The 27,092-nt window shown below is 27.4% G+C and overlaps 1 protein-coding gene across 3 annotated transcripts in view; it reads right to left on the reverse strand.

The window, feature by feature from the left end:
• The window catches only part of LOC127067503 (uncharacterized), a 57,777-nt gene that overhangs the window by 6,540 nt on the left and 24,145 nt on the right, over nucleotides 1-27,092 (reverse strand). For all 3 annotated transcript variants that reach the window (XM_051002506.1, XM_051002507.1, XM_051002508.1), the window contains 5 exons: nucleotides 13,821-13,947; nucleotides 13,170-13,340; nucleotides 12,976-13,008; nucleotides 1,249-1,362; nucleotides 901-1,034 (listed from right to left, as the gene is read on the reverse strand). In XM_051002506.1, the coding sequence (XP_050858463.1) occupies nucleotides 901-1,034; nucleotides 1,249-1,362; nucleotides 12,976-13,008; nucleotides 13,170-13,340; nucleotides 13,821-13,947 (579 nt within the window). The remainder of the gene's footprint in view (nucleotides 1-900; nucleotides 1,035-1,248; nucleotides 1,363-12,975; nucleotides 13,009-13,169; nucleotides 13,341-13,820; nucleotides 13,948-27,092) is intronic.

Genomic DNA, 27,092 nt, shown 5'->3' on the forward strand with positions numbered 1-27,092 from the left:
AGAAAATTCTGCCCTTTAAAATGATATGCGAATCAAGTCTCTACGACTTTTAGTTCCGAAGATATTCTCATTTAAATGAAAGACATTTACATTGTCCCACTAACCTATATAATTTCATTCATATTGGCGCGTGACACACTGACCTATATAAATTCCAGGAATTTACGCTGTCCAGCTGATTAACCTACTATTACTATACTATTACTACGATCAGCTGTACTATGGAAATTATGAATGAAAATCTTTCAAAGGCGATATCTTCGGAACGGAAAGTCGTAGAGAGTTGAAACAAATACCGTTTTCAAGCGTAATTTATTCTTTATTTATTTAAATATTGCAATAATATTGTTATAATAAAATCGATTTTGTTAAAAATTTTTTAAATTAAATTTTTTTTTTCTTTTGTATTAATGACATAATTACAATGAAATCATTCAAATTTTTATTGTAATCATGTAAAGTTTATTTTGTTTATTTAAAATAAAAGGATAGAAGATTAATTAATAATTTTTTATAGATAATGACGAGCTACATCGACTAATGCAATCAAAAACATATGATTCCAATTAAATGCATAAGATTCCATATCTCTAAAAGGAACGTAAATATTTATGGTGATCAAAGTTATTATCTCACCCTCTATAATGAACATTTTACTAACTATTACAATGATATTTAATTTTTATTAACTATTTTATTTTATAGTTATTTATAAATATTAATATAACATAACATAACAATTATATAAATTGATAAGAATTGATTTTGATAATTAAATAAATTGATGTTAGTCCCAACAATTATTTTGAAATTTAATAATAAATAATATTCATGAAACTAGGAATCTCTTGTAGTTATATAATAAAATTAGCTCTTTGTAAAATTTGATATGAAACTGACCTGAAGAAAAGTTCTTCCTTCGTCGCGAAACAATCTAAATGGAGGTTCTGCATCTGACAGATTTCTCAGTTCCGACCATCCTGATTTTCCTAACTGTCGAGCTCCTGTTATTCCACAGACAGGAGTAGTTACGCCTGTTATCAATAAATAGAACATTTTCTTAATATAAAATTATAAAATCAATTACGAAATTATTTTTAAATATTATTTCTTAATAGAAGATTAATATATTAATAAATATTTTTAAAATTTCAATTCAAATCAAACTTAAAAAATGATAATAAAATATAATACAAATATAATATTATACTATATTAATATATACATATATACATATTATAGATATACCTTCGAAACGAATTTCGGCCTGTGGATAAATAATTTGACCACGTTGCGGTAGAAAAACGTATGGCACTCGCTCGATTAGACCCGAATTGCTTAGAAATCCAGCAACACTGCATTCTGAAAACAAAGAATTTCACTGAAATGTGGTCTTATATATTATATTTTAAAACAACACAAATGTTTGACAACAAAATCATTGAATAAATTTAATTGCAATAGTATCGTTACAATTTTAAAAATACTAAAATTAATAATCATTTTTTACTCGAAATAATGGATTATAAAAATATTGTAAAATAAAATAAACTCGATATAACAATTGAATAAATTTAATTGTAATCTACAAATAAGATATAATTGCAATATTAAAAATACAAAACTCGATTAATTCGGTCCTCTTCGATTATAAATAACAGGTATAAAAAAATAAAAATAAAAATCACCTGTAGAGCCTTAAAAGATCAATTAAAAAAATAAACAAAAAAGAAAAATAAAAAAAGAAAAGAAAAAAAAATTGGATCGAACTGACATACATATTTTATGAGAATCCTTTTAGTAGGCCGAATTTCCATTTATCGTCGTTTTATCAGCAAAACCAGTCACCATTAATTATCGATATCTCGTGACGAGCGACACGATCTATCATTTATGTATAGAGATTACATAGATATAATTTATATCCATGTGGAAAAGATATAGCTTCCAGTTTCCGTCTTTGTCAGGGTCGTTGGCGACGCTCTTTAAGGTCGTAAGGTCAACCGCGAGCACTCGGAGCAAGAAAATCTTAAATGACTCTTTTCATTGGACCAACTTAACCGATCGTTAATCACTCGACAGTTATCCAATTTCCGTACATGGATCGTTGATCGTGAGCGTAGAAAGTCACGCGTAGATATTAGCATACGTGTGACACGAGCTCGTGCTGAGAAACGAGATTTCGATGAAATTCTACTTTATCTTTTTGATTCTTTTTCCTTTCTTTTAGTTTCCTTTTTTTCTGTTTTTTTTTCTTCTTTCTTTCCTTTTTATTTTACTTTCTTTACTATCCCTTCTTTACCTCGATATAGACATGTATGTATATTGACCCTTATAAGAGATACGTTTTATGTTTATATTAGATTTTATTTAATATTAATTTAATTACTATTAGCATATTTATAGAATTTGATTGAAAAAATATTCAATGGTTAGAATTAAAAAATATCCTTTGTTAAGTGACATAACTAAATACTTGGAAAACATATTATATAAAACATACTCAGCTCCTATAATTTTTCATGAAACTTATATTAAATATTATAAAACCGGTGTTATTTATATATTCAAAAAAAAAATATAGTGATATAATATTGTTCGCAATGATTAAAAAAAGAAAAGAAAATGAAAAAAAAAAGCAATTTCTAATCCATCCTTAAATTAATATTTTCGTTAAACATTATTTATTTACTTATTTATTTATTTATCTATTCTTTATTTAAACATTTTTTGTATAGATTACCGATGAAGTTTTTGATTCAATCGTTTATCGATATTAATGATTGATATTAACATTCTGAATCCTGCTGGATCCTGTTTGGTAAAGCGGTAAATTCTGCTTAGCATGTAGAAACTTACTCCGACCGTTCAACGAATAAATAATTTGTATGCCGTGTACCTACCAACCTGCTCGTTGAGCATACCGCTTCGCGAGAAACCGGAAAAATTTCAGTCTTTGACTTTATGCGACCGCTCAATAAAGGATCATATCGGTAAACGCGACTCGCATCTTCATCTTAATATACTGGTATATTTTTGACGTAGGGCTCGACTTAATCTATATTTTATTTAGATCTTTTACCGACTTTATATGAGATATCCATTTACTGTTGTATACAGACGTGTGTGTTGTGTGTATGTAAGAGAAAGAATGAGAAAGAGAGAGCGAGATAGAAAGCTGGGGGGGAGAGAGATAGAGAGGGGAGAGAGAGTTAGAGAGGGAGGGAGAGAGAGAGAGAGAGAGAGAGAGAGACAGAGAAAGTAATATATATAAGATTTTTTTCTAAGTAAAATGTATACAAAAGAAAATGTATATTTATGATAAAATTTATATTATTTATACTATAAAATTTAATATATATATTAACATTTTTAATCATTATGTTATTAACATGTACATTAACAAATGATCGATCACCATCATTATACTTGTTTGTATATTGTAACATAAGATTAATGACCGATTAGATTGAATATATCAACATAGTAACTTGGTCATAGTGCCATATCGTGTATTACTAAACTTTTCAAATGTATTATACATATTACAAGTTAATTATTATTTATAACAAGTAAAAGAATTTTGCGAATGTAACCATTAAAAATGTTATACAAAATCACGATCATTTGAAGATTATAGAGAAGATTCAAGTCTCTATCAGATAAAATTACTTTCACTTTAAACATTTACTTTACTTTAACGTTAAGTCACAATGAATTGTTAGCGTTTGAAATTGTTTCTCATTCGATCGGATAATGTAAATCCAAGCAATTTATCTATCACTTGAAAGCTATAAATCTTCGTTCCTACATTCCAAAGTACTCTCTCACAATCACTCTAGTATATATCCAATCGATATTGAACAATAGTGGTGGAAGGTGCATGAGAGGGGGAGGAATTGTGGGAGGAGGAAGAGAGGAGGACAGAATGGGGGAGAACCAAGTGGTGAAGTTAGATGAGATAAACAATTCTTAACAATACTACATACACTGCTTATACTTTTACTGTCATTAATTCTCCCACCATAGATATGTTATTGCAAACGAGAGAATCGTTTGCATAACGAAGCGTTTCCACTATTAGATATCGCACCTTTGAGATCTAATCGTATCTTAGTATAACCGTCAATTAAAGATACGTTAAAAGCTCGCATACGTTGGACCTCGGAACTTGACCTTTTATCTACGTTGGCATGGAAAGACATATGCGTATGTTTCTTGCTTAGGTGGTTGCTTCAAGGCCGCTACGATCTTTTTTAGTAATAGTAAATAATCGATTGGAGAGTTGAGCTTGTCGTTCCTCTAAGTACCGCAAGCTAACCCGTCTTATCTTACTATCTCTTCTATCTCCCTCTATCTTTCTCTCTTTCTTTCTCTCTATCTTCGTCTCTACCTCTGTCTTTCTCTTACTCTTTCTATGTATTTATTTATTTCATTGAATTAGTTCGTAGTTCTCTCAATCTAAATCTTATTGTTTTATCTAGTTTTGATTAGTATGCTTATATTTATCCGTTTAGAAATACATTTCTATCTGTTCTGATCTCTACATCGTTCTATATTGATAGATTAGAAATAATAAAAATCTTAGAATAATATAGAAAATATAGAGAATACCTAGGTCTCTTCTAATATATATATAGCAAGAAATATTGTATTCTAATTGGAATAAGAAATTAATTTCTATGTAATATTGCCTGCGTTTTATGGAACAATTAAATAGACTTCTTTCTCTTATTCTAATAATCTACTAAATAATAGAAATTATAAAAGTCATTATCTAATACCATATAACGTTATATTAAGATTGAAATAAAAAGATTCAATTCCATATAAAACATATTGTTATAAAGGACAATTAGAAACATTTTCTTTTTATTCTGATGGTATACGAATATTATAAATTATAAAACTAGTCAATTTTTTCTAATAAAAATGAATATTACGAAAAGATCGTATTAAAATTAGAAAAAAAATTAATTTTCACACAAAACTCGCTATATAGAATAATTAGAAAATCTCTCTGTTTTCCTATATTTTTTCTTTATTTTAATAAAACGTGAATATTAGAAACGCTAAAGAGGTAACCTGAATTTTTTATAATTAAACAAAATGAATTTTTAATTAATTTTAAAATTTACTTTTCTTGTGCTATATGGAATAATTAAAAAAATTTCAGCCTGTAGAAGATTGCATTTAATTCCACGTTGTTTCCTTTCCTTCATTCTTTTTCTACTCTCCTCTAATTGCAAGATCCTCGACGAACCTACACACACACACACACACATGCATATATACATACATCTTGTATGTTCTTTGATGGCGAAACGCGACGACTCTATAGAAACTTGCCCTGACATTTTTCTATTATGATAATTAATTACGTATACAGTAATTAACATTGTTCTCTGTCTTTCCTTTTTCTTCTTCTTCTTCTTCACCAGTGGTGTCCAATTTTTGTCAAATTTCTCCTAAACCGTTAACTTTATTGCAATCATTCTTTATCACCATTGCATAGATATTAGAAAGTGAGAAAGAGAAGGATAGAGAGAGGTATCATTTAATTGATTTATCCAGTAATCATCGCTTAGGGCATCGCTTCTGTCTTTTTACAGATTTTATTTTTCTATTTTCTATTTTCTTTAGGAACTACTGACAGAACGGTACATATCGTTAAAAAACAAAAAGAAAAAGAAATAAAAAAGGAAAAGAAAGAAGAAAAAAGAAAAACATTTTATCATTCTAAGATGTTGATGAATACTTATTAATTTTCCTTCTCTTTGCTTTTAATTTTATTCTTCTCCTAGAAATTCCTTTCCATCTTATTTTTCTAACATCTAGCTAAATTTATTACTCGTATATATGTATATATATATAGACACACACAAAATATCTAATATAACATTAATATTATTATATTAATAATAAATAATAAAAAGAAAAAACTATTAAAATACTGTAAAATTTGAAATATATGATAGCAATAAATCATTTTTACGAAATTTTTATTGTAATTTTAACGTGCCGTATTTTTTATATATTGATTCGATAATAAAATTGTAGAAAATATGATCTCAAACACGTTCTCACGATATGTATATATATATGTAATATTATTCGATGAGTTCACGCATAACGAAAGCGTTAGAATGTGAAAATACCTTAACGCTATGATCTGTCAAGCAAAACACCCTGTCGACACACTTCGATCTTCTATTACGTGAAGACGTCTTTTATTAAGCGAAATCGAGAGAAAAAAAGAAAAAAAGAGAGAAACTATATTATTCAATCGATTCATTAGGTAGATAAGATTCTAATTAATAGTTACAACTTCATTTAGTATAAACGGACCTTCAAATTTATGAGCCAACCTTGAATTTAACTTACGAAATATCGTAATACGATAATCTAACCTTGATTGTGATAATACTTGAAATATTTAGATTCTTTTTCGTTCTCTCTCTCTCTTTCTCTCTCTCTCTCTTTCCCTCGTGTTTTCTTCTTTTCTATTTTTTTCAAATCTTTTTTCTTCCAAATATCAATTCAAAGGAAAAGATTTATCGATCGATCGATTACATAGATTACCTTGAAATGACGAATTTAGAAAAATTTGACGAATCATAATATTTTTCACATATTTTTAAATATTCTCCATTGTAATTGTCGAATTAGAATTCAAATGGTCGTCTATTTCAATGAATATCTTAACAAATTCGAAGATCCAAGCGTTAAATCTTCTTCTCACGATGGAAACACGTAGCTACCGACAAAAAGAAAATAAAAAAAAATAAATGGAAAGAGAGACGCATTCACGTGAGTCAGATGGCACGTATCTACCTAAGTGGCTAACTGTTAGATAGCTTGAAATTAAGTCTCACACACCAAATGTGTATATATATGTAGGTATCTCTTTCTTTTTTCTCTCTCTCTCCCTCTCTATCTCTCTTTCCTTCTCTGAAAGATATTCTACATACAGAAAGACAGAGACAGAGATAAAGATCTTAGATAATTATGTAATTACTAGAGCAATTCCTGAGTAAACTGAAAGACAATTACAGAAGGAGTCTGTTATCTCCAACTTGATCGTTTTTCCACAGGATTTATAATTTGACTATTAATATTAATTTTTAAATGTGAAATAATTTTCAAACCGATTAAATGAAATTTCTATTATTTTATCTAGGTACGCAATATGTTTAATAAATGATTCATCTTTTTTTGAATCATCCTTTTTGGCAATACGATTATATAATTGTTATTTTGTTTGTAAAAAAACAAAACATTGATTTTAAATATAAAAAAGAAAAACCTAATTGTATTACAAGAAACAAATTAGCTTAAATTGAAATGAGATAATAAATAGATTGAAATTTTCTAAAAGAAAAGAAATATTTAATTGAATTATATAAAAAGCAAATCAAACTAAATTAGATTGAACAAAATTTTGATTAGAAAGAACGAATGACACGAACATACATATACACATACACAAAATTAGTTGGATATTTAAATATAAAAATAGAAATAAAAACTGTCTATTAAAATTCAACGTGAATGAATGAAGAATTTTCTTTTAAAAAAATTAAGTCCGATGACGGTAATCCCCGATTGTTTAAGTTTAGTATACCATGCTCGAATATAGCGTAAGACCGGTCAGACAGGTACAGAAATTAGAGATTGATAGCTACAGTCCTGATGTAAGATCAGCTATGAGGTCAGCGGTCGGATCGGCAAGTATTCACCCTTAGTCTGGCAACGGGTTGCGTTCGTGCTCGATTATGGGTAGATAAGATACGCTTGGTCTCGATGTGTACTTCGAAAGATACAGTTAACATTCTATACGGTGAATCTTCTATTATCCTGAATAGACTCGATTATGATCTCACATGAGATCATTCGGAATTTATAAATATGATAACTGTTTCGTGCGATGGATTATTTTACGAAAAAAAATATATATATATATATATACACACACACACATACTATGTTCGAATTGAATGTGAACATTTGATAATTTCCTTAAGTATTAAAAACATAAAAAATGTTTTAAACGAATGCTATATAACGTAAAGAGGGACACATCAAAATGATAATTATTTGACTTTGCGATGACCTTGCGTCTGGGTTTTTGTCTGCGGTTTTTTCCAGGTTTTTGTCGGAGATTTTATCTGAGGTTTCGTCTGTGGTTATGTTCGTGGTTTTATACACCGGATTACTTTATATTATATATATATATATATATATATATATATATATATATATATATATAATTAATATAAATAAATAAAATCGAAATGTATATTAAATAAAATGATTTTTTAAAAAGAAAAAGAAATATATGTAAACATTCAAGTTTTTAATTCTTTTTTTTGGAGAAATCATTTGAAAAAGTGAAAGGAAGATGAAAATTCGATCAATTTTATTTGGAAAAAAACATTGTATATATTCGTGAAAGAGAAAGAGTGAAAGAGAGAGAAGGATATATAACGAGGGTTTAAGTACATCGTATTACACCGATCATTTGGATGCCGAAAAGTATAAGGTTGAAGGCTTTTTCGAAGATGTACCTCCCAACCTAATTCTATGCTTCGAAGACGCCCATCGCATCGATATTACTGTTCAACTTCAGTATCAGACTATCCTGAAGCATTTCAAATTGCAAATCAGTCCAATTAGTCGAATCAACTTGAACGCAGGTGATCATTGTCGAACAAGAATGCTGAATATCGAATCCTTCTCTTTGAATTAATTTCAATACTACCGTTAATCGTATGTTCTTTAGTTAAGAAGTGCGACCACCTTGAACAAGATCGTTTGAATGATAAGATCTTTTCACTTATTCTCGATCATTTTCTCTGTCGATTGAAATTAAAATAATTATTAGGAGAAAATAAGATTAATACAGTGTAATTGAAATTGAAAAGCTAAGAAAAGAAAAGAAAAAAAAAATGAAAAGAAAATATAAAATTATTTTAAGTATATAATTCATGTTATATCTTGTATATGGTATATTCATGCATACTAAATATTTTTCTTTTATTGTAGATAGATATATATATATATATATTTTAACTTTTTATTATTGTATTAAAGAAAATAAAATTTAATAGAAAGTAAAAATAATATTGTAACAAAAATTATCTTTCTTCAATTGTTGTTTTTTTTTTATAATAAATGTTAAATAAATATATATATATATATTGCATACGATATGTATTATATATTTTTCTTTCATTATAAATTTCTAATAATTATATGAAAAATAAATTTCAAAGATACAATAAAGAAACGAAACGACATTGAATCTGCTTTATCGTATTTCATTATTAGAAATTAATCGATAATCAATTAACTAACAAAATAATCACGATAAGATCTTTATCGTAAGATTTTTTCATTCTGCGAAAAATACATAAATGAACAAAAACATATTTAAAACATATTTACGATCTAACGAGGCGAGATTAAACACGTATATTTCGCGGAAGCACGATAGTCTTTTGAAAGTCAAATTCATGCGAGATTCTCACTCATGATGATCGTAATTTTTTAACTTTGCCTTCACATACATCGATCGTTAAATTTTTTATTTATGTACATTATTAAGATATGCTCGACCCGATACGATCGACGCACGCACGATCATCGATATATTCATTTACTTCGTTCCTTCGTACCTTCAAAGATAATTTCTTCTTCAGAAGGTCCATCCTTAATTTTATCGTTTCTTTCTTCTTTCTTTCCTTTTTTTTCTTTCTTAACTAATTTCACTATTTTTCACACGTCTAAAAAAGGGGATACGACAAACATCTTTCGAATATCTAATTTTGATCTTTTAGATATGTCGATAAAACACATTACAAGAGCTATACAACTATAATAAAAAATGAGACGATTTTACATACTATAGAAACTTAAAAGAAGTCCAAGTGATAAATATATTTAAAGATTTACATAAAAGATGAATGTACGTATTTAAAAAGAAAAAAAAAAAGAAAGAAAGAAAGAAATAATTAAGCAAATTAATTTATTTTGCTGTAATAAAAAAGAAATGAGACGATTGTAAATATCGTAGAAAAATCTCGAAGAAAAATATATGCAAAACTTTACATCGAATTTGTCTATCTAAAAAAAACAAAACAAAATTATAATACAGTGCCAATCATTATACTGTAATAACGAAACGATAAATATAAAAGACGTAGTACTCCAAACATTTGATTACTTCGAATTAAAAAATACTTCAATGCAATAAAAGAATTTCTAAAAAAATTATTTGAGCTCTGACATTGATCTTGAAAATAGAGAACATACGAACAGAAAATAAATAAAGAAAATGTTTAATACGCTTAGAACGCGTTCTCTCTTATCGTAATAAAATAGTATAGCGCATGCCATAGAGGGTATACATCCTTTGTATGCAAATGTCATGGTGTACCACCATAGGAACGAAGATTCGATCGTATCGAGTCACAATATGGCCAGAAGGCATCTCGTCGTGGAAGAGCAACGACTTGCACTCGTGCAAGACGATGCGAATTTTGCTTGTTTTGTTCGAACAGTTGGAGCAATCATTTCCAATGACGCGCCTCGATTGAAAACGGTACATACGGAAACGAAAAAGAGGACGAAAAATTTCAAGAGAAGTTAGGGGATGAGTTCGTATCGATTTGAACGAATCTTCTTCCTCCGTTCAGATATTTCTTTCTCTAAAATCCCTCCCCCAACTCCCCCCGCCATCGTCCATCCTACAATCCTATAAATAATTCTATGAGATCACTATGACACGAATATATGGGATATGAAAGTGTTTGAAGGTCGACTTGAATGTCAAATGTAATTGGAAAATGAAACGAATCGATTTATAATGTTGATATATATATAAATACATATATATGTATATTTGTATTTATATTTTTAATGAAGGTATTATTATATAAATATCTATATTATATATAAAATCTCCATACTTATTTGTTAAAATTTCTTTTTTTCTATCATTTGTTATTTATGTTTCTTCGGTTTTTATTACTATATTATTAATGTCTTGTTTACTGTTCATTTTGATTATTGTTAAAAGTTGTTCCCATACAAGAAATATATATTATAATATGTAATATACGATTCATTTATTCTGTTTAAAAATATAGTCTACGAAAGGATGCAATTTTTTATATTAATAATTATTTTCAATATGTCTTTACAATATAAATGTTATAAAAATCTTATATAAAATTAGACTTGCTTGATATATAAGTAAGCTCAATCACGTTTGATGAGAGTGCAAAATTCGAGAAAATAAAACTTCAAATAAAGGGAAAGAAATTGAACTTCTCTCTACGACTTAAGATTGTTATACGCAGAAGGACGATGAAAGGGTTGGTTGGGTATTACTGGGTTCTCTTCGATAGTACGCGTAATTCGGATCGCCGTTAAAATTGTTCTTCTCTCTCTCTCTCTCTTTTTCCCTTTCTACCTTCTTTCCTCCCCACTCTCTCTTTCTCTCCCCTCTTTCTCTCCCCTCTTTCTCTCTCTCTTTCTCTCTCGTTGTCTTACCGTATAATTTTATAAAATTATTATGTTTCGAATATTCTCTCTGTATTTATATACAGGACGTGGTCTTAACAAGTTTTAAAATTGCATGAAATAAAAAATGAATCCTATATGTCCTTTCTTATGGTTAATAAATTCCAATTATTAATATTAATTATGAAATATTATCAATGATGAGAAATTACTGAATCATAATATATCTATACATATATACACACGTCATGATTTCAATGTAGATGAAAATACAAAATAAACAAGTATAAGTATTTGAGTCTAGTCGATCTCCATATATATAAACAATTAAATAAACGAAATAATTAACAATTATTAAATATAATATTTATTATGAATTATTATTAATCATAAAAAATATTATTTGAATCATATTTTTTTATTATAATATGATAAAAAAAAAATTAAAAAAAATGCAATGCGTATACAATATGAAGATTTTAATCCAATCGATGTCGACAATGATTTACTAAAATTATTCGTGCCATACTACCTGACAGGACCTACCATCAATTTTGGTATAATTCTTTCATTTTTCTTTTCTCTCTCTCTTTTTTTTTGTTTGTTTGTTATTTTCGAAGAGCCGTCACGAGAGAACACGAACGCTTTACGTATGATCATGGACGTCGATGAACCTAATTTTTTGTGGGCTATTTCGTCGAACGAGGAGCCATCATTATCGATATACTGTGTCGTACGATACTCGAAAAAGGGACCGTGCGCAAAAGAGCCTTTGAATTCAACTCTCGCGTGTACTCACATAAACATGATAATAAACACATGTGTACCAGGAGACTTTTAGCATGACGTTCCATATAATAAATCATTTATTAGTGAATGAATATATCTTTCTCGAAAGACATCAGTTAAATACAGATATATATACATATATACATGTATATGTGTGTTCATATATGTATGTATATATATTTTGATTACTATAAAATGATCATCGTCGATCAATATAAATGAAGTAATGCTGAAATTTATAATATCGAATGATTATATTGTCGAATATAATCGTACAGGTATATTATTTCCATATTTAACCGTTTTACGAGTTTATTAAATATATTTAATATATAAATCGTATAATAAAATTAATTTAATTTCAATAATGTGTTTTCTTCTCGACGATACTACGATGCATTTACATTACATTTTATGATATGTAATTATATTTGTTCTTTATTGTCGAAATATGTGAATCATATAATTAGGACAAGTTGCATCTTTGGTATATTTGAAAATAGAAGGAAAATAAAAAATGAGATGATAAAATATCATTTTTTTTTGTTTTAAAAATGCAACGATGCATTTAAATCGCATTTCAATCATGTACGATTATATTTATCTTCTATTTTTTCTTTCTCTTTTTTTTTTTTAAGATACATTTAGATTTTAACTCACCACAGATATCGTTGACACAAATTTGCAGATCTTCTGATTGTGTGAGTCACGTAATTAGAAAAAATTATATAAGTGATATAAATATAGTTGTCATGGAAGTTGCAACGATGCATTTAAATTGCATCTTAGGATATGCAATTATATTTCTTTCTTTTTTATCTTTTTTTTTTTGATACGTGAAGATTCTAACTCACCATAGATATCGTTGACACAAATTTGAAGATCTTCTCGGAAAATTGGTAGACTGTTGTTGCATTGACAGGAACAGGAAGTGTTGAATGGTGGAAGAGTTAACGTCGAAGGATTGCTGGATAAAGATCTGGCGGTTCCGCTGCTGAGCACTGTACAAGTTTCTGTACATGAACCTACCAAGAGAAACATAAATTATACACTTCAGTGAAAGATAGTTATACCCTTGGACGTGTATCGGAACATTGGCTTTACCAATTGAAGCATTTTATTAAAAATTCGTATACGTATCGATAATTGGAACAGTTAAAAAGAAGAAAAAAATAATACAAGAATGTAACATCAAATTTTTTATCTCTAAAATAAATAAAAGTTGTTTGGAAATTAATTTTTAATAATTATTTAACAAGTTTATATATTAACAAATTTTTTTCGTGCCATTTGAAAATTAATAATTATAATATTTTGTATACTTTGCCATTTTTACAGAGATAAGATTAAATTTGTGTTGAATTAATTAATAGTAAAAAAAAAAATAAGTAGACACATGTTAACAATTCATATAATGATAAAACAATATATTTATACTGATAATTAACGTTATTTTTTAAACTTCGTTGCAAATAACATAATATATCAACATAAATTATGATCACCTTCGAGCGTGAAGATGTCCCCATCGGAATGTCTGGTAACCATAAATTCCTGGCCATGAGCGAAACGTAGAAGGTCGAAGAGGCTCGTTAAAACGAGCGCTAGAAGACGCATTTTACTCGCTGCATTCTGAAAAAAAAAGAGAGAGATAGAGAAAGTGAAAAAGAAAAAGAAAAATGAATAGAAAAAGAAAAAGAAAAAAATAATTAAAGAAATAATAATAATTAAATAAAAAAGAAGAACAAAAATGCAGACAAAAATAAGTAAGAAGAAGGTATAAAAAGAAACATAAATTTCTTTTGGCGAGAAGGCTGGAGACTTCGAATGAAACATGAAAGACAGACAGAGAAAGAGAAAGAGAAGAAGAGAGAAAGAGAGAGGGATGATGGCACACGCACATGAAGACTTCTTTAACGATCGATAAATCCTCGAAATCGTCTCTTTCGATTACGTTGCACTTTAATTCCTTCTACGTGAAAAAGGTGTAAAGGATGTCGATTATATGACGTTTTCTGGCCCCCATACAACTATCTCATTTTACTCGCCTCCACGTGACAATTTCACGCCAACACCTATCAATTTCTTTATGTATTTTTTGTTTTCCATCAATGAAGAATTGAAAGATTTCATTAAATCATAGAATTTGTAAAATTTAACTTAATATTATATGTGACTGCAATAATATTATTGTTTCAAAATATTTCATAATTTATTAAATGATGGATGATTCTTCTATTATTATTACAAATTACGTAAATTTCATTATAATACAAACCATTAGATTTTATAAAACGTTATTTCTCTGTACTATAGAAATCAATTCTTTCAAGTATTTAAAAAAGAGAGAGAGAGAGAAAGAAAAGAATTACAAAAATAGCGACGAAATAAATTTCGAAAGAAAAGAAAGAGAAACGAAAGAAAGAAAAAGGAGAGAAGACAAATTTTTTTCAATTCAATTATTTACAGTCGAAAATGAGATTTAAAAATAATTAACTAATGATTTTACGAAGAATCGTATCAAGTAAGAACAAGAAATTAATTCGGGCAAGGGAATTCGAAAAATGTTCCTTCTTTGTACGTCGCAACCGACAGAACAAGTCCCGGAAGACGAACTTGTAATTCTATCTCTTTCTCTCTTTCTCATCAAAATACTCTTGAGAGATTCCGATACTTTGCTAATTAATGCTCCCGCACGTGCTGTAACTTTTGAACATCTTTTTGCTATTATATACCTTTTTCTGTCTTTGCCATTCGGTTACCGAGGATGAGTCGATTAATCACCAGAGTTACGAATCAGTTTCTACGAGACCAATATTATCCTTTTAAATTCGTTCACGTATCTTTAAAGCAGTGTTTCCCAAACTTTTGATTCATCAAATATACTTCTTCATGTTAAAATAACAAGACAATTGCATTATGATAATATATAAAACAGAAATTAATTCTCAATCGATCGATTTATTTTACGTAGTTATAAAAATATATAACATATTATAAAAAGTAATTAATATCTTTTTGTAATATGTATTTCATTCTTTTTTTTTTTAACATATTTTTAGATTCACGATAAGAAAATAAAATAAATTAAAATAAAAAAGAAAGAAAAACAAGAATATTCCAAGCAACGAATTGAAACAATTTGTTCTCTTGCAATTATTAACGTATTAACGTAATCCAAATACAACATTTTTATATATATATATATATATATAATATATACATACATATATACGTACATATATAAACATTTATCATTGAGTCTGCTGTACTGAAAAAGAAATGACAAAATTTCGTACAATAAATCTGACAACATTCGTGAAAATTTATAAGCCAGGAACTTGTCATGCCGCGACTCTGCTTGCTTAACTTCATGACAGTGTACTTCACGTTTCTCTTTTTTATTTTTTTCTTTCTTCCTTTTTTTTTTCTTTTCGCAAATAAATTTATGAATCTCTTTTTCTTTCGTAATAGAATAAAAGTTCTTCGAACTTAAATACAAAAAGAAAAAAAATAAAGATTAATTGTCAATCCATTAATAATTATTGTAATTCGCGAGATTTGTATTCTCCTTTATTATAAATTATAAAGAGGAAATTTGCAAAACCATGTGTTAAAAGGACGATAAATAATTTTTAATATACTGTCAGAGTAGTTCTGACAAGAAGTGTGTCTTGTTATCATCAAACACGTACCATCTTCAAGCTCGTTCTTCTTCCAAGTGATATCATCAACGCTCTCTTCTCATCTTTCGACGAAAAAATAAAATAAGACGATAGAAAGGTAAGAGAAATGCTTTCTTTCTTCCTTCCTCTCTCTCTCTCTTTCCTCTCTCTTTCCTCTCTCTTTCTCTTCCCTTCCCTCCCTCTCTTTCTCTATCTCTCTCTCTTTCCGCGTTTCAAAAGTCGAATTAAACCATACCACAAAAACACTTGCCTGCCACTCAGGATAAAACCTTGAAGGAAGTGTAAAGGGTCTGCTTGTCAACGTGAAGGACAGAAGGAGGACTTAAAAAGGATTTTCATTCGTTTTCTTCTTATATTTTATCTTTTTATACTCTTTCAAGAAGAGGAGAATCAGAAGAAATTGCAATACCTTAATAATCCGTCATTAAAAAATATGACAATGACAGTTTAATCATATAAAATGAGTTCAAAACATTCCAATTTTTATGATTGTAATTCTGACTATCATTTCTTTAAGAAATATGCGTGTGGGCGTATGTGTGTTATATACTAATACAGGCTGGTTCAAAAGTTCTTGGATGATTTTTCAAAAAATCAATTTACTCTTTTTGAGATCTCTACGAATTTACTTTTTTTTTTGTACAGATTAAAACAACATTTCTAGACTTGTAATTTTACAATCTAAAAAAAAGAAAAAAAGGAAAAGAAAGGAAAAATTAACCCAAATTTTCTCGAAAAAGAGTGATTGATGTTTAAAATCATTTAGAAATTTTTCGCACATTCGTATCACTTCATTTTGTTAATGAAACTTTTAATTTTCTTTTTTATTTATTTATTTATTTATTTTTTTTTATAAAGCAACACATGCGAATAAAATTGTGTGATAATTTTTTTTTAATTTGCTTTTTTTTTTCTTTAATCTTATATGTTACACAGTAAACATATAGATTATGGTTGTATATGATATCAATCATTTTCAGAAACTAAGAGTATAAATCGATTGGCATTCGAGTTACTCGTAAAATGACATAACAAGATACTTGTGCTTCTTAACATTATGAATGCAAATTTCTCTTTATCTTATCCTTGAAACCGATCAAAGGTAAGTACATTGCATGCAAACTTACGACCAATAGGACGTCAGATTCAATCGATGACCGGTCGTTCATAAAAATTAAGAATTACGATCACCTTAAGGGATCTGAAAAATGTTCCGACCGCTGGAATTTCGAGTTTCGTGGCCAGTTATGTATCTTCTTTAAGTAAGAATACAGCGACTTCAAAAAATATTTGACTAAACTAAGATTCGTATAAATAATATAAATTTAATAAAAGTATTACGTACGATAATAAAAGATAATTTCATTTTCATTTATCTTATTGTTCATTATTCAATGTGAAAATATCAATTGAATGTTTACGTCATCTTTCTGATAAAAAAAAAAGATTATAGATCAATCCATTTAATATCAATATCTAAAAAAATCGATCACATCTGTTGAGAAATATCTCTTATCAATTTATCACACGGCTTCGATAATCTATGATCTGAGCAATAATAAAAAAATTAATTCATTAAAAAAAAAAATTATTACAAATAATTTAAAGGAACTCTAACTCTAGCGAATAGTTTTTAACGTCATTATATATTAAGTATACCTACTCTTTGAGTGAACCGTATAAGATTCGATTACATTACACGACGTATCTCCGATTCTTCTTTTTTCATCTCTCATCGTTATACCACATATTATCCAAAAAGAGTTTGACAGATTTATCCAACGACGTAGAACAATGCGCTCACCGTTAGACGTTCCACGAATCTACTCGCTCGAGAGATCTCGTTGTATGTACATACCGAAGATGGCACCGTGCTCTTGAGAAGGCCATTCTATTAATTCAAGAGTGACTTCTACCTACGCCTATCCTTTCGTTTCTTTTCTTTCATTTCATTTCTATCAAGTTAAACTTCATAGGAAAAAAAGAAGAATAAGAAGAAGAACAAACTTTTGTCTCTTCTTGTCGTCGATACGTCTGACATTTTTTTTCTATTTTTTTCTTTTCCTTTTTCTTTTTTTTTATTAATTAAATAAAATTATACGGTTACTATTTGGATAAAAGTTAATTAATAAAGAAAGTCAAACTAATAAATAATTTAAATTGTTATTTTAACAACGTTAGATCTATAATATTTCAAATTTTTCATGAAGACAGAAATGAAAATAGATGGAAAGAGATAGATCGTTATTAATATCTTATTTTTATTAAAAAATTGGAATTATTTAAAGCAAAATTTTGTTAATAAAAATTTAATATGAGAAAAGAAAAAATATATGTATATAACACTTACTCGTAAATTCTTTTTAGCATTATTTGTTTTTAATTTGGAATGTATGTAAATAAAATGTTTACTTTTGGCAAGAAAAATACAGAGATATAGAAGCAGAGAGAGAAAGAAAAAGAGAGAGAGAGAGAGAGATAAAGAGAGCAAGAGAGAAATTCATATAAAATAAAAAATTAAAAAGGTGGATTTTGGAGGAATCGGTAAATTATAATAAGTATGGTCGAGAATACGCACTGCACCGAAGCTTAAGTGCAAGTGCAAGAACGAGCCGCGAAGGATAAGTATGTAAATGAGCTCAAACACGATATTTAACGGTTGCACATGCAAAATCGGCCGATCATTATCGTTCGTTCGAAATCGATGCCAATGAACTCGTACGGCGGACTTCTTCTTGCATTTTCAGCTCATTTTTAGTCGACTCATCCGTCCCTATCCTCCTATATTTTTCTTTCTTGTTTTATTTCTTTTTCTTTTTTTTCTCTTTTTTTCCTTGTTGTATTCTTTTTTTTTATTTCATATAATCTTTAATTAGTTCGCCTCTTTTTACCTTATTAGCTTTTTATTATTTTATTTTGAAAACTGTGATCTTCAAATTGTAGGGCGTGTCCAATCACAAGATGATAATGTGTTATATATATATATATGTGTGTGTGTGTGTGTGTAATCAAATATTTTTATTTGATATTATATTCTAGTTACGTGTTGTTATATAAAAATTAATAATTTAATTTTACGTATTATATCACGTACACAGAGAATTTGTTTCGCATAGAATCGTAGAATTAGTAATGTCTAAAAAGAAAAAAAAAAGAGAAACAAAACAGAATTTTTTTTAAATAAAATTTATATAAATAAGAGTAAAGGAATTCGTTTAAAAAGTTTGAAACTTACTGTTTTAACTTACAAATTATATGATACATCTTCGAAATCGTTTGATTAATAGCCGCTATTTAATAGTCATCATTATCGGGATGCTAACGACAATTTGCTTGATTAAAGTTTCATCCGACGACATGGAATCTCATCGTCTCTGAACTTGCATCATTTCTCTGTGATTATCACGATAAGTTAATGAACAAAAATCGATTTTTTACAATTTTTTTTTTAAATCACGATCTTTTCGATCAACATACTGCTTGTACTCGATTAAGTACGACCGTTAAGTATACGACGATAGTGAACTAAGAAAAAAGGAAAAATAAAAAGAAAGAAGAAGAGAAAAATATGTTCGAGAAAAAAAAGAGGGAGGGAGAGAGAGAGAGAGAGAGAGAGAGAGAGAGAGAGTAAAAAAGAAAAAAATAAATAAATGAACAAACAGACAAAATATATAAGAGAAGTACAATAATCATAGTCCCGTTTGAATTTTATCATAATTTCACCTACTTTCATTGTCTAAGGAAAATTTGAAGAAGCACTGAGGAAAGTAAAGAGTTTCCTTTCTCTCTTCAATTTTATAAACAATATGTGTAGGCAAACGAAGTGAGAAAGACTCGTGTTAAGATCGACTTTGAAGTATGCTCGAGAAAGACGTCTTGTATGTATATAGCTCGAAGAACGAACGGTTTGGTCAATAAACGGATGGTCTCTGTTTGTATGCCACCTATACACTGAGCAAAAATTAGTACCGACTATTTTTCTCCCTTCCTAGATTTTTATCACTTTTTATCGTTTATTTTTAAGCTGAGAATTCCTCGTTTATATCTTATATAAATAACACATACACACACACACACACATATATATATATATATATATTTATCGTTATTTTATTTATATATACATATATATTATATAAATATTAAATATATGTATCATATTCATATCATTATATTATACTATAATTTTTTAATTTATAATATACTATAATTTTTTTATATGGATTATGTTATTATATTGTTATCATATATTAGGTACATTTTATATATATATATATAAAAGATAGATTATTATAATGTGTGTATATATTGAAAAGTAAAAAAGTGTCATGTAGTAATTAGAAAGCAGAAAGACATGAGAAGGCTACGCTTTGAACGAAATCTGTTCTTGTCTCGAGTTCATTCATCTTTCGCACTCAATTTTCGTTATGTCCAATGCCATATACTTTGTATAGATAGATATCTATATACATATGTATATGTATATATTTGTCACAAAGAATAATCGAAAATATACGAATCATTCATCGAAATAAATCCTAGAGACAGGTGTTCAATGCTTATAAACTTTTTATATGTGTGTGTGTGTAAGAGGGAGAGAGAGAGAGAGAGAGAGAACGGATCTTTTGAAATCTGTTTAAGGAAATCAAACTGTGCATCTAATTCATTAATTTCGTTTCTAATCCCCATAAAAAAGAAATAAATACAAGAAAAAACGGAACTTGAATTTGTAATTTATCGAATATTAATTTTTAACTTTCTAGAACTAAGAACAATACAAAAGCTTTCGTTTAGATAGAAAAAAAATTGTTAACTAATACTATAAATATAATAATATAACAAATGTTAAAATACAAATGTATTGTTCTTTTTTTTTCTAATAATGATACAAGTATGCTAAATAAACGTATTTGTTCACGAAATCTAACAAAATTGAAATCTAATGTTTATGTTCAAACTTTGTCAATAGCTAATAACGGAAGAAGAGAAAATAACCAATTTCAAATAGGAAAATGCATAGAAGAATTATAGTTAAAAATAGTTAAGTGTAGATCTAAGTACATTTAAGTGCAGCTGAGTGCAGCTGAGCGCACCTAAACGCATGTTCTCTCGTCGTCAAGAGGATTACGAATAAATCGGATGCCCTAAGCGATGGTATTATCTTCTAAGTCGTGCCTAAGCGTCCGACACGCTCGTTCATCGTCCTTGAAAAAGTTTTAACTATATATATTATACCACACACATACCCCTTTATTATATGTATATATGTATATATATAAACATTTGAATTTACAGTTAAATGAAATTTGAAAAAAATTAAATATTTATTTGATCTATTTAAATTATTTATAATTATTCAATAGAATAAGAATTTTAGATATGTTTAATATTATCAAAGATAATAATATAATATTCTTATTATATAATTTATTTTTTCTTTATCAATTATTTATTAAAAAATGATTATAAATATATTAAATTATCGAATAAGAATTATTGTACAAAAGTATTATGTATATTTTGTTCTACGTTCCAAATGTTTCTGATCAAATATTTTTATTCAGATTTATTATATTATTTTTAAATGAAATATCAATCAACATATATAGATAAACTCCACGTTATGGCGATCAAATAGTCATAATAATTAATTATAAAGACAAATATTGTATATATAAGTAAAACTGAATGAAATTACGCTTTTTTCTTTTCGTCTGGCTAACAACTGAAACCGTTTTCTTTCCTATTTTTATATAATTTTTTTTGTATAATTTTACTTTTTTTTCTCAAAGAAATTCAAAGAAGTTGGCATGAGTCACGTTGTCAGTTTAATAAATTCCCTTCAATTATCCTCGTCGTCTTCGTCGTTTCATGGGACAAGCTTGCGGTTTCGCAAGCAACAGAAGGTAATTCGAGTTCCTTCTTATTGTCCAAGAGTCGAACGGCTAGAACGGTCTCGAGTTTTACTCGCGTAGTTTACAGTGCGAACTTCTAACGAAGACACCTTTCGCTAATAATTTTCTCACAGACACCATTTTATGTCATTTCCAAGTAAAACTTGGAACTAAATGTCCGATGACTTTTCTCTTCATTAACAGAATACGTTCTAACGTTAATTATCCATCATATATTCTTACGTAGAAATTCGATAGCAAATTAGATTTGATATTTTCTTTAAATATCCCCCTCCAACTAAACGCCTCTTCTACCTCCCCTCGTTTAGTTATTTCTATTTTTTAATTTATTAGATATATTATAATTAAATTTTTTTTTAGACGTGTATATACGTGTACTTATATAATATTTATTAATTTTCATAATTTCTTAGATAACAATGAGATATTAGAAGAAATATATCTTATTATATTAAAATGTATATGATCAATAACAAATGAGAGATTGATTATTTAATTGTAAAATATTTGTTTAATTATTTATGTAATAATAGCACATATAAATGTGCGTTATGAAATTATGTGATAATTAAATTATTCTAGATTATATGAGGTTTTTCATTTTCTATTAAATAATTCACCAAGAAAAATAATTGGACAATGAATATAATTGATTTGGCGGCTTATTGTTGAGCTAAGATATATTAGACGTTGATGGAAACACGAGTAAATTCCATACTATGGCAAAAAAGTAGATAAGGAAGAGGAAGAACAAGCAAGAAAGGAATCTTATAACTGCCTCTCATCAATCGGACGATGGCGTCAAGCTAGCACGAGCCATATTATCGTGATACATCAGTGAATCCGTTTAGAAGACAAAAACGAACTATGAAATCGATGTCTATATATATACATATATATAAAAAAAATAAAAAACTTTCTTCTTATGGTTCATCGCTTTTAAAACGGAACTATGTGTTTAACGTAATGATCCTACGTGTTTCGATATTAGAATGAAAAATTTTTATTTTATTTTCTAAATTTGTTAAAAAATATTATCTATTATTAATTTGTATTATATTATCTGATATTATTATTATTATCATTATATTTATTATATATTACTATAATATTTATTATTCTTACTATATTATGCGTTATTATTATTGCAATATATATACTTTATTCTTTGTATTATTTATTATAAAAATTTATTATTTGCTATACAAATATAAAATAGTTTGTTTTTATTCATTTTATGTTATTTGTAAAAAAAAATCAGAAAAAGGAAAAGAACAAAGTAAATTTTGTCCATTCGTTATGATTATTACACGGCTGTTTGAAGAATGCTTCGCATGATTTTCAACGCAACAGCACGTGAACATTATAGAAATGCATTCTTGTCAAGTTTCTTGATATTTTTTAAAATTATTTTTGTTGGTTTTTTTTGATTTGGGAATGAAAATTTTTTTAATTTATCAAAAAATATTATTTATTATTAATTTGCATCATACTATTTCTTATTATTATAATATTTAATATTTCGAGAGAATATATTGAAATTGATTATTATTAATATTATTCTTATTCTTATTATTATTATTATTATTATTATTATTATTATTATTATTATTATTATTATCATGTTTATTACATTACTAGCAATTAATAATCGAATGACAATATGTAAATTAAAAAATTACGGTATAATAATATATGTTTCGATCTTTGAAATATTCTCGAAAATTCAATAAATTAAAATTCATTAAATTAGTGTATATGTACAAGAATTTTTTGTGTAACTATCTATATATTAATATATATATCCGATTTATGATTTAAAAGGATGAACGGTAAAGTACAAGCTTATAATTCGTACCACAAAAGTATACGAATACTCTTAACTATGTATGACTAGAAGATTGTTAATTTGACTGTATATAATTAGAATGAATTCGAAATAACTGTGGTCTCTAGATACGTTTTAATAAAACACCTGTTATTAATATGATAATCAACATTACATCATAATAGGAGAATTGTAAGTTTGATAGTTGGAAAACCACGTTGTTTGAGTTAACGAGAAAATTTCTTGTGGTAAGTGAAATGAAGAAATATCGACAAGAAAAATATTTCTATTATCTTTTGAAACGTTTCTTTTACGGTATATAGATAATTCTTTGTATTCGCTTATGTGTGTATGTGTGTGGGTTATTTTCTTTTTAATTAAACAAACGTCACATATCTATTTTGTAATTGTGCCGTTTTGTAAAATTTTATTATTTTTCGATGGAATCTTTTGTACAGTTGTATAAACTTTTACTTCTTTTGAAAAATTGAAATCTTTGAAAAGTTTCATCCTCGTTCATTCATCTCAAAGCATTTATCATGTACTTTCATACGTTACGTTACTACTTTGGAAAGTTGTATTATCTATATACTTAGAAAAGTTCATCCATAGTTCGTCGTTTGTCGATAGTTTTGATTATACCGATATTATAATATTTTATGTCGACACATCTAATAGGATTATTTTCTTAAACAAACTTAATACGTAATATAAATTAAAATTGATTTGAGATTTCAAAATTTTCTAATAAACGAAAATTTTTATTAAAATTGCGTTTTCTTTTTTATTCGAATTTAAAAAATTAAAATGTTTATGTTAATATCAAATTGTTTCAATTTGAAAATTATATTAAAATTACAAATCTGTATCTTTATGATCCTTAAAATTTTCTAATGATTTCATTAGGCAAAAGAGATCATTCCATTATAAATTATTTTATAAATTCTTATAAGTATAACAAATATAGAAACTTATACTGAAATTATGTAATCAATCATATTCGTAATATTCATGGGACGCATGTGTATCTTTCGAAATGAACAAGAAAGAAAAAAAAAAAAGAAAACGAAATCCAATAAATTAAATAATATCGATAAACGAGTCTTGCATATGTTTGTGGTTCATTTCCATTCTCTCATGTTAGCTTTCAAATTAAATTATTTATGTATGTACCAATGACTTTCTTCGTTCGGTAGTCATTGCTATGTCTCTCTACTTTTTATTACCCCTATCGACAACTCTATATATCATTTCCTTGATCAGCCGGAACGGACCAATGGCATTTACGATTATTATTCGAGATAATTTGATAAACTGCTTTTTTTTAGATATGTATTTATCCAAAATAAGATACTAAATTGTTAGATTTAAAACGAAAAATTATTTAACTCAAAAAAATTTGTTGTATATCTAGATACGTATTTTTTATATACTATGTAATATATAAGAAACATCTATTATTAATATATAATATTATATTAATCTAAAAAATATTATATATATATGCATAATACTATATAATGCATTCTAAAATACATAATAATTAAATCCTAATAAACTAAGTAATAATTGTATATCTTATGCCTATAGTATTAATAACAATTTATGAAAAGAAAAAAGAAAGAAATAGAAAATAAAAGAAGAAACACCATGAAAGATCAAACCTTCAAAACCCAATCTCCTCCATAAATACATACAATGATTTTATACTTCTAAAATTAGATAAAAAAAAGAATATAAACAAAAGATGATTTTTTATGTCTTTTGCTTGCCAAGAAGGTGTTAAAACTCGCACCAATCGTTGCAAAAAAAAAAAAAGAGAGAAAAACATTTCACTCGAAGAGAAGAAAAAACAAAGTAAAATGAAAATAGGGGAAGATAAAGAGAGATAGATATATGTATATATATATATATAAAGAGAGAGAGAAAGAAAGAGAAAGAAAGAGAGATAAGAAGAAAGGTGCCGCTTCGCGCAAGATAATTTGATGGTTGCCGCGTCATAAACGAAATTATGAAGAACGGATTTATATAAAACGGCTACGATCAAAGAGAGTCCCCGTGATATTCATAAAAATACGAAGTGGATATAGTAATGAGGGAGACGGTGGTGGAGGAGTTGCTGGTGGTGATGGTGGTGATGGTAGTGATGGTGTTGGAGGAAAAGACGGAGGAGGAAGAGAGATGAGAAATTTCGGTAAATTCTCAATAAATGTGAGAAAGAGAGAAAAATATAGGTTTGAAGACGAGTTCCCGAGGATATTTTGCGATCCCAATCAACCTTTTTCGTAAACATGATACTTTCGAGGAATTGTTATTACGTCCCTGCCGTTTGCTAATGGCTGTGGGATGGAATCCGAATGGTGGCCAGTTCTCGTTCGAGAATTCGCGTGTTTATTTCCAAAGTGTGCTCGTATATACATATGCATATATATATATATATGTGTGTGTGTGTGTGTGTGTGTGTGTGTGTGTATGTATGTATCTATGTATATATGTACATGTACACATATAGGAACGAAACATATCGTTGAAATATCTCGTACGATAGAATCAGAAATTTAACAAAAACTCATAAAAATGAAATTCATTTCGGATCGTATATTATTTAGGTAATGAGGGATATGAAAAAGGTAACACTTCTACATCGGTCGACGCAACGGTTAAGTTTCTATAAAAATTATTTTTCGATAATATTTTATAATATTACGATGATATTTTATAATCAAATCCCTATAAGAAGAATATATATATGTAAATAATCAACAGTCAATCTAATACGATAAAATTATGTATCGTTGAAATTATTTTTATTGTTGTTAAATTGATCTTTTAGTAATTAGAAAGATACGAGTATTTGTTAGATCATAAATTATTACAGATATTGTATTCTCGATTAGGTAAATATCCAAGAGTGTTTTAAACGTCAGAAAAATTTCAATATATTTCAAATAAAATAATTGTATGAATTATTGTTCAATAGATTTAGAAATTACACGGAAGATTATTTCCTAAATTAAATAAAAAAGTTAGTACACAAAAAAAGATGTCTTACTTATAGAAAAAATTTTCGATGTATCCTAAAAATAGTATAAAAGAATTCTTGAATATTTTATTATTAATGAATTCAAAATCATGTATAAATAGTTAATCCTAAAAAATTCTATACAATTAAACATGTCACATTTCATTCTAATCCAGCTATCTCAGTAATTAGAAAAAATAACTATTTACTAGCTTAGAGATTAGTCGCAAGAATATTTTCCTAATTAGCTACAAAAAAAAAAAAAAACGTACTTCACATACCAGAAAACTTTCGATACATCGAATATTTTAAACATACTGAAAAAA

The sequence above is a fragment of the Vespula vulgaris genome, chromosome 11, assembly GCF_905475345.1.
Source record: "Vespula vulgaris chromosome 11, iyVesVulg1.1, whole genome shotgun sequence".
Classification (NCBI taxonomy): Eukaryota; Metazoa; Arthropoda; class Insecta; order Hymenoptera; family Vespidae; genus Vespula; species Vespula vulgaris.